This window comes from Dermacentor silvarum, chromosome 4 (genome assembly GCF_013339745.2).
Source record: "Dermacentor silvarum isolate Dsil-2018 chromosome 4, BIME_Dsil_1.4, whole genome shotgun sequence".
Taxonomy (NCBI): domain Eukaryota; kingdom Metazoa; phylum Arthropoda; class Arachnida; order Ixodida; family Ixodidae; genus Dermacentor; species Dermacentor silvarum.
In genome coordinates, this window is record NC_051157.2 from 120,438,577 (window position 1) to 120,452,513 (window position 13,937).

The 13,937-nt window shown below is 47.8% G+C and overlaps 1 protein-coding gene across 1 annotated transcript in view; it reads left to right on the top strand.

Moving 5' to 3' along the window:
* The window catches only part of LOC119448864 (uncharacterized), a 64,636-nt gene that overhangs the window by 23,096 nt on the left and 27,603 nt on the right, over positions 1–13,937 (top strand). The window contains exon 5 of the mRNA XM_037712075.2: positions 12,406–12,521. Coding sequence (XP_037568003.1) covers positions 12,406–12,521 — 116 coding nt within the window. The remainder of the gene's footprint in view (positions 1–12,405; positions 12,522–13,937) is intronic.

Sequence of the window (13,937 nt, forward strand, 5' to 3'; positions counted from 1 at the left end):
TCACTGATCGGTGTGTCGGACATTCCAATAAGGAATGAATAGGCTTTCGTACAAGCCACCCGTAACCAGAGGCAGAAAAGTAAAGTTGCATCACGGCGGGAGAAGTTCGATGGAATCTGCAGCTTCAGTGTAGCATTCAGTCGGTGGAGATGACAGTTTCAGAAAATTGGGGTGTTCCATGATTGGTTCGAGCAAGTAAACGAAGACCCCTCCTTGATAAGGGCATAGGAATGGCCAGGGTTTCTTTATGGGCTGATCGGGTGGCATCATCAGCAAGGTCATTACTGACGATGCCACAATGCCCCGGAAGCCATTGGAAGATGATGTCATGTCCGTTTGTGAGGGCTTTATGGAGTACCTCTTTGGTCTTAAACACCAGTTGTTCATGGGTCTTGCGTCGTAAGGCTGACGCTGACTCTGAAGGGTGGCTTTGGAGTTACAAAAGATGGTCCACTTCCGAGGTTTTGCTTGTGGGATGTAATTAACAGCAGTACGTAGGACGTCAAGTTTTGTTGCCGTAGAGGTCGTTATGAGGGACATCTTGAACTTCATCGTGACTTGTAAGGCCGGGATGATAACAGCGTCTGTGCAGCTGGTGACTGAGACAAATACATCGGTGTAAATGTGTGTTCTTTGTTCATATACCTCGTTCAGTAATGACCAAATCAACTGTCATAGAGCCACTGTGGAACGAAGGGTCTTGTTCGCAATCCCCGGAATCGTGAGGTGCACTTGTGGCTGTCGTAGGCACCACAGGGGTAACAGTGGTCTTGCTGCTGGCGTAAAGCCCGACGGATGGCAGCCTTGATAAAGTCGCAACAAGATTATAAAATGTGGCTTGAGGTATTTGTGCCGGCAGAGCAGCAATCTAGTGACTGGGTACGTGACACAGACGTCGAATGTGTGCTCTGAGGTTGTCAACCGTGATGTATGTTGGAACCAAGTAGTCTCAGGCAATCATAATTGTTGCAGGAGTCGAGGTGCATCGTGGTGGTCCAAGACATGCCCGTAGAGCCCGGCCTTGGAAACTTTGAACAGTGCGAATATTTGTTTTGCTTGTGTTCGCCCAAAACCGGCAAGCTGTATCGTACCAGAAACAGTGCTCTGTACAGCTGCAGCATGTACCGTACCGACGTGCCCCAGGTTTTTCCACACAGGAATTTCATGATATTGTTACGGGGATAACGTTTATTTAGGGAGTATGGCTATATACAAGGTTTGGACAAGCAGCGGCGACGGATGCCAGGCTGTCGCGCGCCTCTGCCCACTTCGTCGCCGTCGTCTTCGTCCGACCGACAGTAGCAGCCCCTTCACTGTCTCGTGGCACTACCCCCCCCCCCCCCCCCCCGGGGGGGCGAGGGCGCCGACCCGGTGCTTGCTACGACGGACCAGAGGGCCCAGTTACGTACGGCTTAAGTCTCGCAACGCGCACGATAGCAGAGGGTGGGGGCGTAGACGGCGCTGGCGCGGTGACTGGCTCGATCTCATACGTAACGTCGGTGACTTGACGTAGCACCCTGTAAGGACCATCGTAGCGGGACAATAGCTTTTCGGAGAGACCGATGCGGCGGGACGGAGACCACAGTAGCACGAGAGCGCCTGGGGAGTAAGAAACGTCTCTGTGGCGACTATCATACAGGGCTTCCTGGGAAGCCCGAGACACTGTGAGCCGTTCACGTGCAATCTGGCGAGCTGTGTCGGCGCGCGCTATGGCGTCGCGAACGTACGTGGTGGTTGAGCTGACAGGAAGTAAAGTATCGAGAGGCAGAGAAGGTTCGCGTCCATACAGGAGATAAAACGGGGAGTAGCCAGTAGTGTCATGTCGGGACGAGTTGTAGGCGAAAGTAACGTACGGAAAAGTAGCGTCCCAATCGCGGTGATCGGCGGAGACGTACATTGAAAGCATATCGGTCAGAGTTCGGTTCAGGTGCTCTGTGAGTCCATTCGTTTGCGGGTGATAAGCAGTTGTGAGCTTGTGGTGGGTAGAGCAGGAACGAAGGATGTCATCAATGACGCGAGACAAAAAGTATCGGCCTTGATCGGTCAGAAGCTGTCGAGGAGCACCATGATGCAGGATGATGTCATGAAGGAGAAAGTCGGCGATATTCGTAGCGCAACTGGTTGGGAGGGCACGGATAATGGCGTATCGCGTCGCGTAGTCGGTCGCGACGGCGACCCACATGTTGCCTAATGTCGAGGTTGGAAAGGGACCAAGAAGGTCGAGCCAAACACGAAAGAATGGTTCGGCGGGAATGTCTATAGGATGAAGCAGACCGGCAGGTAACATAGCTGGCCTCTTGCGGCGCTGGCATTTGTCGCAGCTAGCGACATATCGTTGGACGGAGCGATAGAGACCAGGTCAGAAGAAACGGCGCCTGACGCGATCATAAGTGCGGGTGACACCAAGGTGACCAGCAGTGGGCTCATCGTGAAGCTGGCGAAGGACATCTGACCGCAGATGGGCAGGCACGACAAGGAGGCGTTCAGGGCCCTCAGGATGCATATTATGGCGGTATAAGGTGACGTCCTGAAGGAAGAACAAGTGGAGTGAAGGGTCGGGTGTGGCGGAGTTGAGACGGTCGATGATAGACCGTAAAGCCGAGTCGCGGCGTTGTTCGTCCTCTATATTAACGAGGTCCGAGATAGACAAGACGCAGGCGTCGGTGTCTTGCTCGGTGACATCAAGGGAATCCACGGGATACCGTGAGAGACAGTCGGCATCTTGATGAAGCTGACCGGACTTGTGCACCACTGAAAACGAGTATTCTTGGAGGCGCGGAGCCCAATGACCAAGGCGTCCTGTAGGGTCTTTGAGCGAAGAAAGCCAACAGAGGGCGTGATGATCAGTTACGACGGTAAAGGTGCGGCCAAACAGGTAGTGACGAAATTTGGCGACAGCCCAGACAGGAGCAAGACACTCTCGTTCCATGATGGTGTAATTCTTCTCCGGTGCGGACAGGAGGCGGCTAGCGTACGCGATAACACAATCGTGGCCGCTCTGCCGCTGAGCGAGGACGGCACCGATTCCATGGCCGCTGGCATCTGTGCGAAGTTCCGGCGGTGCAGTCGGATCAAAATGCGCTAAAATAGGGGAAGTCGTGAGGGCATCTATAAGCGCCGAAAAGGCAGCAGCTTGGGGTGAGCCCCATGTAAAAGCAACGTCTTTTTTGAGGAGCGCAGTAAGGGGACGCGCAATGCAGGCGAAATTACGAATAAAACGTCGGAAATAGGAGCACAATCCTATAAAACTGCGTACGTCTTTGGCCGAACAAGGTACAGGAAAATGCTTCACGGCGCGAACTTTTTCAGGATCGGGCTGGACACCTGTCGCGTTGACGAGATGGCCAAGTACGGTTATTTCACGGTGTCCGAAACGGCATTTTGAGGCGTTGAGTTGGAGACCGGCATTGCGGAATACCTCGAGAATGGTGGAGAGGCGCTGAAGATGGCTGTCAAATGTTGGCGAAAAAACAATGACATCGTCAAGGTAGCACAAGCAGGTTGACCATTTGAAGCCACGAAGAAGCGAATCCATCATGCGCTCGAATGTGGCCGGCGCATTGCAAAGGCCGAAAGGCATCACTTTAAAGTGATAGAGGCCATCGGGAGTTACGAATGCGGTTTTTTCGCGGTCCAGTGGGTCAACAGCAATCTGCCAATAACCTGAGCGAAGGTCAATAGATGAGAAATATTGGGCGCCGTGAAGACAGTCGAGTGCGTCGTCGATACGGGGCAAGGGATAGACGTCCTTTTTAGTGATCTTGTTGAGGTGTCGATAATGCCACGAGACAGTGAAGGGGCTGCTGCACCGTCGGCACTTCACTGGTCATCGCGGAGCAACCAAGACGGCGACCGCTTGGAAGTTCCGTGCTTGGTTGACGGAGCCGGCACGTTGACAGGTTTAGCCCGCACCTCCACCAAAGATGTTACGGGGATAACGTTTATTTAGGGAGTATGGCTATATACAAGGTTAGGACAACCAGCGGCGACGGATGTCAGGCTGTCGCGCGCAGTAGCAGCCCCTTTACTGTCTCGTGGCAATATGTACAACCGAAATCAGTTTCAGTTTCAGGTAGATGTAGTGAGGGCTCCATGAAAGGCCGCTGTCAATAATGACAGCTAAGAAACGGTGAAACTTCTGGTATGTGGTATGGTAGCAGGCCAGAGCAAGTTACAGCTCAGGCCTACCTCTCTGCCTTTCTGTAAATAAATTTTTTTTCTCTCTTGGGCTGTGTTCACAAGTAATTTCGTTCACGAGTACGTGTGCATTATTAGCCAGCCTGCCATCACTAATGATATGTATCCATACCTAACTGGTGCCTGTTCTTACGAAATATTTTCGAACCGCTTTTTCAGGATGGGCCATAAACCTGATGTTGCACAACCGTCTTGGACATATAATGCGCACATAATCCTTTCACGCAACTGACGATGTCCCGTCAGACAATACTCAGTTGTGAAGAGCGTTGCAGGTTCAACTAAGTTTCCGTTAGAGAGTTTTAACGTATCCAGTATTCGGGTAAACTCAAACGGACTGGGCGTTTTACCGGATGAGCGGCAGCACAAGCGTGAATGGCCTGCACGGTGCAGCCACCTGGTGGCGCAAAGTTCGATTAAACAAACACAACGTTATTATTGCAGTAACCAAGTGTATTCTAACCCGTGTGCTTGCGTTGTAGAGCACGTTAAAGAACCCCAGGTGGTCAAAATTATTCCGAAGCCTTCCACTATGGCGTGCCTCATAAGCAGAACTGGTTTTGCCACGTAAAACCCCAGAAAGAGGTTAAGCTGGCTTAACCGATACCTGGCTATAGCTAAGCCAGGTATCGGTTTCTCCGAGCTTATAGGAAAAGGACGTTGCCCAATACAGGCATGTGCTTGGCGGCTGTGCCTGATAATACAGGGTGTTCAAAACTAAGCTTTATGGTTTTCGTAAAATTAGGCACTGGGAGGCACGCGAAGACCACCTGTGGAAATAAGTTATGTGGCCAGGGGGGCACAAAGTGAGATGATAATTATCGCTGTGAGCAGCCCAATTAACTAAAATTGAACAATTATTTTTGTCGACTGCAGTAAGTGGGTATGTTTGTATTGAAACCTTAGAGGCAGTCGTGTTTCTACACAGTATCAGTCGGAACAATTATTGTAGTGTGTTCGTGCTCCGAGATATCCGACTCCAAATTTCAATTGTTGTACTACGCAGAGTTATGGAGTCGACGCAAGAGAGGTTTATGCTTTGCGTTGCTGTGGAAGGGAGTCATATTGAACATTTTTAGGGCATTGACATCTTGATGGGTGAAGTGTTGTCATGAGATTTGTGCATGACAACACCAAACTTAAAGCGGCAGTATGAAATATTCGTTAGCATAGCTAAAAAGGTTTCTGCTGTTGATGGTGCAGTTGTTGCTTTTGATTTCAATAAAACTTACAATACTTGGAAATAAGCAGTCACTTTATTTGCGTAGCCCAGGCAAGGAACATGCCCGGCCGTCTAGTGACCATAACGCACGCGCACTGCCCTCCGGCTTCTCCGCTCGCGCCATTATCTCGGCATGGCATCTGCCGCCATCTTTACAGGCTGCGCGGTCGCGTGTTACGACAGCGGTTACGGGTTCTTCGATTTTTTTTATTGCGATAGCAATTATATGGACACTTCAACCGGATTTCTGCCGTCGGCGTCGCCGTCGTCGTCGCCGTCGCCGTGAGGTTCCCTATAGATAAAATCTGCGCCACGCGCCGTATGCCCGAGCGGAAGCGTGCGGGGACGCGCGCTATCACGGAGAGCGAACGCACTATCTCCCACGCGCAAGCAAGGAAGCGGGAAGCCAGCGCCGGAGGGAGCGGGGAGGGGGGGGGGTATCGCACTTCTACTCTGCCAACAACCACGCTCGTCGCTCCGCCCGCACCGTCTCTTCTCTCCCCACGGCTCTGACCTTTATGCGCCGTGCATTCGCCGCTCAGTTTCCGTTGAAGCGATAGACCGCACGTACCTTCGCCGCTGCGGCGTATGGGCTTGCTGCTAGCGTTTTGACAGTCGTTGTCTGCAGTCATTCAGTGTGATCTATTCATGTTTGTTTGTGCGCGCTCACACCACGCTTGTTCATTCAGTTAGTAACAGTCGGGCCACATTGTCCAACGCACGCTACACATGCAATGCTGCCCGGATCGGCAGTGCAGCGCTACAGGTGTGTCCCTTCGCACGCGCTGCCCACGGGAAGCGCTTCTCATCAACACCCCCGTTTCACACGCGCCTTCTCGTGGTCATCGAGTCTCTCTTCATGTCGGTCTACTTACGCCGCAGCACACCTGCTTACTTAATCAACTCATGTTTTCTACAATTCATATTGGTACCAAAGCCGCTCACCTTACTTCGTATGACATTGCTGTGTTGCTATCGCATTCATTGCTTCGCCCTTAGGGCGAAACTGTGACATTTTTTTATTTCGCCAGCCGTGAGGGGAAGGGGACAGTTATTATCTTTGCCAATGCCTCCGCCGTGTTGTCAGACTAAACGCCGCACCCAACAGCCGCGTCACACCAGGGGGGAGCTTTGCGCCGATCGTCACTCTCTTGCATGTGTAATCATGCAAACGACAATTAAAATTTGGAGTTGGATATCTCGGAGCATAGACATGCTAGAAGAATTCTTCCAAGTGAAACTGTGTAGAAACACGACTGCCTCTAACTTTTGAATACAAACATACACACTTACTGCAGTCAATAAAAAGTTAATTATTCAATTTTAGTGAATTCGGCTGCTGACAGCGATAATTATCATCTCACTTTGTGTCCCCCTGGCCACATAACCTTTTTGCGCAGTTGGTCTTCACGTGCCTCCCGGTACCTAATTTTAAGAAAACCATAAAGCTTAATTTTGAACACCCGGTATATCTAGCCTGTATTGTTTTTTAAAATAAAGTTTGGGATGATCTGTCGCAGGTTCGTTATAAATGGGTAAGCACGGGTCCGTCTTTGGAGTTCTGTTGGGACACTTTGATTTCCTTAAGAAGATTCTTTGTGTTTAGCTGAGTCACCTTCGCTTGCTTTGGACTAAATCCCGTATTCTCAAACAACCCTCGACTCGAAGCTCTTACTCCACACCACCTTGTTGAGCACAGCGCCGCCTCTCGAGTGATAAAGACGCGACAATTCTCAAGAATTCCCGTGAAAGATCACGAAGCTCAGTGACCATTTATGTGGAGGGATGGTGGTGCTATCTTCTCTCTCGAGTCGAGCTATTGTGTTGACTATAGAGGAACGTTCTTGAATACGGGCGTAACGCTCCGCTCCCACGCTGCAACCACTATGCTGTTGTTTACGATATGCGAATCACCGCGTATGAAGACTCACGACGCCACCTAAAAGAAGAACGATGTGGCGTAGTAGCCGATAGCGCGAGCCAGTGTCTTCATGTTTTGTTTCCCGCGCGACGTCATCCTTTTACACAAGGCGCGCATCTGCTCCCGTTCTCTAACCACGCGACGCCATCCTATAGGCCCGCGCGCTGGCTGGCGTTGGCCGCTGACGTCACGCTCCCCCACTTCGCAGCCGCTGCTCGAGGCTTCGCCCCGCTCCGCGAGAACGGCCACTCACATAAACGGATCCGGCGGCTTTGAGCCTCCTATGCTTAATGTAAGACAATAAAACTGCAAAGTTACAATGAAAAACTTGTAGCGTACGAACGGTACTGTGCTCGTACTGGATATTGTCAGCGTGTAACTGTGATCACAATGAGTGCTACAGTTAAAGAAAAGTTGCCTATGCGTAGTTCTTAGTTTAGCTGTTAGTTGTTATTATTTATATATGAACCCCTCAGCGAGAGATCTCTTTCATTAAGCAGGTTGGTCGCGGAATTGATCACAGCCAATGAGGCAACCGATGACACCCCAATGGGGAACTACGTTGATCAGGCGCGAAGGCGCTCGCGCGGACATCGACGTGCTTGGCAAAAGGGACGTCCCCTCGTTCATTCGACGCCACCGACGGGACGAATAAGGCACTGCCGGCGCCAGGAGGTTGAAGGTGTTGATGAGAAAAAATTTGCCGCGTATCTGCATGTTTCGCTGCAAATGTCGTCGAAAGACGATAGTCTTCTGCCGGCCGTACTACATGAGTGCTGGTCTGATCCGCGGCCACCCGTGATGCTGTTCTCGTACCATTTCCGTCCTGGCATGAAGGTTTGTTTGAACAGATTTCATTTTACCGCATTATTTCATCAAGCGGCCATTTATGTTTTGCCCTGCCTCAGACAGCGCTTCCTTTATGTTGAATCGGCCGCATCTGGCTGGCATTGATAAAATTGAGGAGGCGCTGCGTGAGACATGGACGCCATCTGGCAATACATCGGGAAACATGAGCTTGTGCAGAGGGTTTCCTTCCTCCATGGCAGAGGGCTCTCGTCGGCGCGCAGTCGGGGAACGTCGTTCGTCGGCGCGCATAGCATGGCATTTTCAGCGCAGCTTAAGAAACTAGGGTCTTTAGAGTTACGTATCTATGTATTTTCTATTAAAGGAACACACCTCCTAATACTTACCTAGTGATGTTGCGCCTCAGATATGCGTAATATTAAAGACGATAGTCTTTCTTGGGGAACTTAAACGCTGAAAATTTGCTACACAAGGAGAAGTTTATTGTCATCTCTACATTTTTTACAATTCACAGCTGTAACACCATTAATTTTTCTTGATATACTGGTATCTGTGTACATACTATTACACACAATTATACACTAGGCATTTGTAACATAAAATTTGATTAGTTGCGAACAGTTATACAATGTTTAGGCTATTATATTGTACTTTCGTTCAAACTTGCACAGTTATACAATGTTTAGTTTGACTCACAATACATTGGAAAATGCACTTGCAAATGGATCAGCCTTGTATTTTTATACAATGTTTAGGCTGCCCTTTATTTCTCACAAAATTGGTATTCTTGAAATGTTATTGGGGTCACATAATTCCATTTTTTTTCCTAAAGTTCAAAGATTTAAAGGCGTGTTAGTATGGAATAAGTGGGATTTCAACTGTGTTTTCTTTAACTATCCAAAATTTTGTATGCCATTTTTTAAGAAAATTATCTACTCCATTTTTTTCTAGCTCTTCATTTAATATTTTGCACATCATGATTCTGGTGTTTTTTAATACCGGATATACCGCCTTTTGGGGCTTTTTCTTAATTTCAGCAAGCCCTCTTCTTTTCCACAAATTATACATTATTACTATGGTCAGTAATTTTTCAAAGAGGCTTTTCTTCTTCTCTTTTTTGGCTAGATTTGTTCTGAACTTGGTGTTGGCTATCTTCCAAACAACTTTTGCTGAAGGGCATTCTTTGAATGCATGCCTTTGCGATTCAGATTGTTTGCAGTTAGGACATTCCTCTGATGGTGTGATCCCGAACCGTGCAAGTCTTATTTTTGTCGGGAGAACTCCCCACCGTCTTTTCCATTCAAAGTCTTTCACTTCCTTCGGTAATTGCGTGTGTTTCCAAAATTTCCACTTATGTGGTAGACTTTTTGGTACATCTTCCATCTTCAACTCCTTCAGAGCCATTGTAGCGCTTATTTCTGCGGTCTTTATGTCTGCTAGCGGGGTTTCTGGACAGAGTTCCTCGATCGCTTTTTTTGTGTTCACTGCTTCTTTGTAAAATTGTAGCGGGATTTCGGCTCTCGGGCCTTTCCAGATCTCTGTTGTGACAAAGCGATCAAGAGTACTAATCCAATATCTCAGTAAAGGTTTTCCAGGGAAGTTATTCTCGTAAATTAATGAGCTTACTGTTTTTGCTGCCAGAGTTCGTGCTGTTAGAGAAACGTTTGGTATCCCTAAACCCCCTCGTGATGGGGGTATTCTAGTAACTGTTTTTGTAAGTGGTGCTGGTTTCTTTCCCCAAAGGAAGCTCCCTATGAGGGTAGTCAGTCTGTTTGCAACCAGTCGAGGCATTTTTGCGATTCTTGCTACATAGAAGGCAGGAGAACATAGTTTTGTTTTCCCTACTTCCGCCTTCTCTATTAGGCTTAAATCTTGATGGCGTGGGTTTTCGGCCACTTGGGCAGCTTTTTTTAGGGGTTCGTCCCAACTTTTTGGCGAAATGTCTCCTGGTTGAAACCACAATCCGAGAACTTTTGCAGCTTGCACAAATTGTACTTCACCAAGTGATTCTTCTCTGAAATCCCCAAATCGCAGTGCTTTGCTTTTTTTTTATTAATTCTTGCTCCAGATATTATAGCATACTCTTCGAAGATTTGGTCTGTCTGTCTGTCTGTCTGTTTGTCTGTCTGTCACCCGATTCAGCCACCCGGCCAAAATTGGACCACTTGCTTACCGCCCACACTACTTAAACTGGTACGGCTGTTCATACTTGTGAACGTTATCGATCACAAAGTAAATATTACGCATATCTGAGGCGCAACATCACTAGGTAAGTATTAGGAGGTGTGTTCCTTTAATAGAAAATACATAGATACGTAACTCTAAAGACCCTAGTTTCTTAAGCTGCGCTGAAAATGCCATGCTATGCGCGTTTTATTTGCAGCCCGTCGCTGCAGCCTCACGTGCAAGCTCGCGCGAGCAAACGCCGCTGGCGCGCAGCGAAGCATAGACCGCTGCATAGACGGAACGCGCGGAGTAATACATTTTAATGGCCGTACTTCTTGCGCAGCTTTTACAGCGTTGCACCTGGCTGATGTATGAAACGGAGTATAGGATGGCTAATTTAGCAGTACAGAGTTTTGAGGCACATAACCGTAATCCGTAGCGTTCATTTAATTAGGAATACATATTGTACTGGTTTTTGCGTTAGTAAATGAAAAATCAATGCGTTAGAAATGGCGTCGAATGCGTTAGAAATGGTGTAGGAAACGCTACGCGTTAAAAGAAGCCGACTGAAGCCGCGGCTCTGCAGCCGGCTTTAAGTCAACGGTAATAAAAGGTCCCAACAGATGGCGCGAGAGCAGGGCGAACGCGGTAAATTTGAATTGAATTCAGCAAAATCTCCATTGCATCCATCATGGGAGGAGTGAGAGGGGAGGGGAAGAGCGTGAGGGGAGGGAGGGTGGACAAGAGAGGGTGTTACTTATCAGGGGTGGCAGAAGACTATCGTCTTTCGATGTCATTTGCAGCGAAGCAAGCAGATATGCGGCCAACTTTTTTACTTTGTGATCGATAACGTTGACAAGTATGAACAGCCGTACCAGTTTAAGTAGTGTGGGCGGTAAGCAAGTGGTTCAACTTTGGCCGGGTGGCTGAATCGGGTGACAGACAGACAGACAGACAGACCAAATTTTCAGCGTTTAAGTTCCCCAAGAAAGACTATCGTCTTTAAAAATAACTACGGCAACTTTGCGACACCACACTCCTACGGAATACAACTACGCTTGTGAGCGAGCTAGTTTCCCTCTATATGGCTGATACCACTGGCGTTCGCGAAAAATAATTTTGAAGAATGCTGGTGGCCATATTTTTTTGCGACAGGGCCATCCCCCTGTCAGCGAGGGGGCGACGCAGAAATCTGAGGGGGGGGGGGGGGGTCAGGACATCCGGACATCCCCCCTGGATCCGCGCCTGCGTGTTGCTGCCGAAAATTTACACTAGCCGCAAAGTAAAATACACTTTGTCACTGCAATATTAGCTGTGTTTGTCTGCTTGAGCTCGGCGCCCCCAGGTGGCTGCACCATGCATCAAAAACAGATATCGCCGTTCTGTAAACTGCATACGTTAGAGCATCTAAAGCGGGCAAAGTTGATATATAAATGTACAGCTTACGTGAATTTGTTCTAATGCTTACATGCGTTTTGCAAAAGCCATACTCACATAAGAACGGCATACTGCAGAGCGGTGTATAAGAAATCAGTTTTGCCCGCTTTAGATACTATTAGATGCAATTTACAGAACTGTGATATCATTTTTCTTGCCGAGTTACGAAGTTACTATATTTTAACTTTTTTTTTAAGAACAACAAACCTCCCCAAATTTGGCGCAGTGGTTGCCGAGAAAAACGATTTCTCCTTTCCCATGTATTTAGATAGGAGCCCCGAGCTAAAGCTTCCTCTTAATACACAATCTTAACAGATGGCAAAAGCGATAAACACTGCAAAAGCATGATGTTTGTTTTCATCTTTCTTGTTTTTTTTCAGCGCCCCTCAGACAGAACTTCATCGACTCGAACTGGATTAGCTCGTAAAGTGATGAACACGAAATGCTGCTTAGAGTTGTTATTTAGTTCTTTTAGCATTTCAATCCAAAGTGCTTGTCGATGCTGCCCTAATGTAAAGCTTTGTGAGCGGGTGCACATAACAAAACAAAATTTTGCAAAATCGCAATTATGGGATTGCACTCCTATTTTGGTATTACGAAATCGCTTACGCAAAATCTACATCGTTTATATCTTTCTTTTCTATCTACTATGCAGGTTCCTAACACTGCCAAATCCACGCTACAAACCCTGGTCTATCACCTGATATCCTACTGCAGAAACGACCTGCAAAAGATTCGCATGTTTTTTCGCTGGATTGCGGAAAACATCACGTGAGTAAACATTGCGCCGGATGTGGCAATCGGTCTTTTTCAACAAAGAATGGGAAAGTTTCGGAGTTGACGAGTAGCGTTTTCCAGTGGCACGTTGCTTGCTTGAAATTCACGACCTTATTCTTAATAATTAACGAGGACGCATGGGAAAGCCAAGGGGAACGTAGGAAGCCACAACCTTGGCACACGACCTCTGAAACTCGGCGCTCAAGGTAAAAAAAGAAAAAAAAAACAAGGGAAAATATCTCAGAAAAAAAAGTCATGGGTTCACGAGGCACGCAGTGCACATTAACGACGCTATGTTCCTTTGCGCAGTCGTACCAAATAAAGTGCTGGAAATGAGTGCCCCCATGTTAACGTCCATAAATGATTTCCCTATTGTGATGGCCTTTGAGGCGAAGATGGTGTGTTTGGAACAGTGAGAGAAAGGGCACGAATTGATGGTGGTCAGCATTGTTTATTGTAGCGGCGCTCTTTCGGAGGAACTAGCCATCAGTGTGAATAAATAATCAAAGAATCGTTTTAGTAGTTCAGGGCAGAACGCTGAGGTACATGATGCAGACAGAACTGATGTTCGTTCAGCGCTCGTCCTGTCTGCTTCATTTTGTATGTTTCTGTTTATTTCAGCGCTGCAAGCACGTTATAAAGAACCGGTGCATTTAGGGTGTCTGCATGTGGTATGCACGAAACATCATAAGCGTGTAATATCAACGGCGTGGACACCCATTTGCATTATAAACACGCTTTTTATTAGAACACGCCATCCCCTTTACGGCTAGTCGAAACACTGGATAGCCTCCCGTACATTCGCACGGTTCTAACTCTCACCTTTTTTGAACAAGAAGTGCGTTCAAATTTGCATGCGCGTTACAATCGTAGCTAATTCTACCTAAAATCTGAAAACTGAAGCTCAACGAAAACGAAGCTCAATGCAAGGTAGCCAGCCACACTGCCATGACACGGACTTTGTTTTCTTATGCCTTGGTTTTCGGTCGCCATTTTCCATTTTGCTGCACGCGTGGCATTTCTAATGCATTAGATGGAAGTGTAGATGGTGTTCTGTGGTCGGTAGACCACGAATAGGAGGTGCAGTTGGACTCTTATAGCCATTAGCCGCTAAGATTCAGCTGTGTGCGTGTCTGTGTGCCTCTGTATGTTCCATAAGATTGTCTCAACACGGTACTGGTCGGCTCAGGTTTCGTTACTTGATACGCACGGTAGAATCGGCAACAGGTTATTTTGGAGGATATTTGGGCGGTAATATAACTGCGCGTTACAATTCGGGGTGCGGTAGAATTGTACACATACTGTATATGGCAGGGGAAAAACGGTAGAAATTACAGTTGGGAAAGTTCGATTTCGTTCATTGTGGCAAATAACACGACACATGACAGAATGAAAGCAAGTAAATAACAC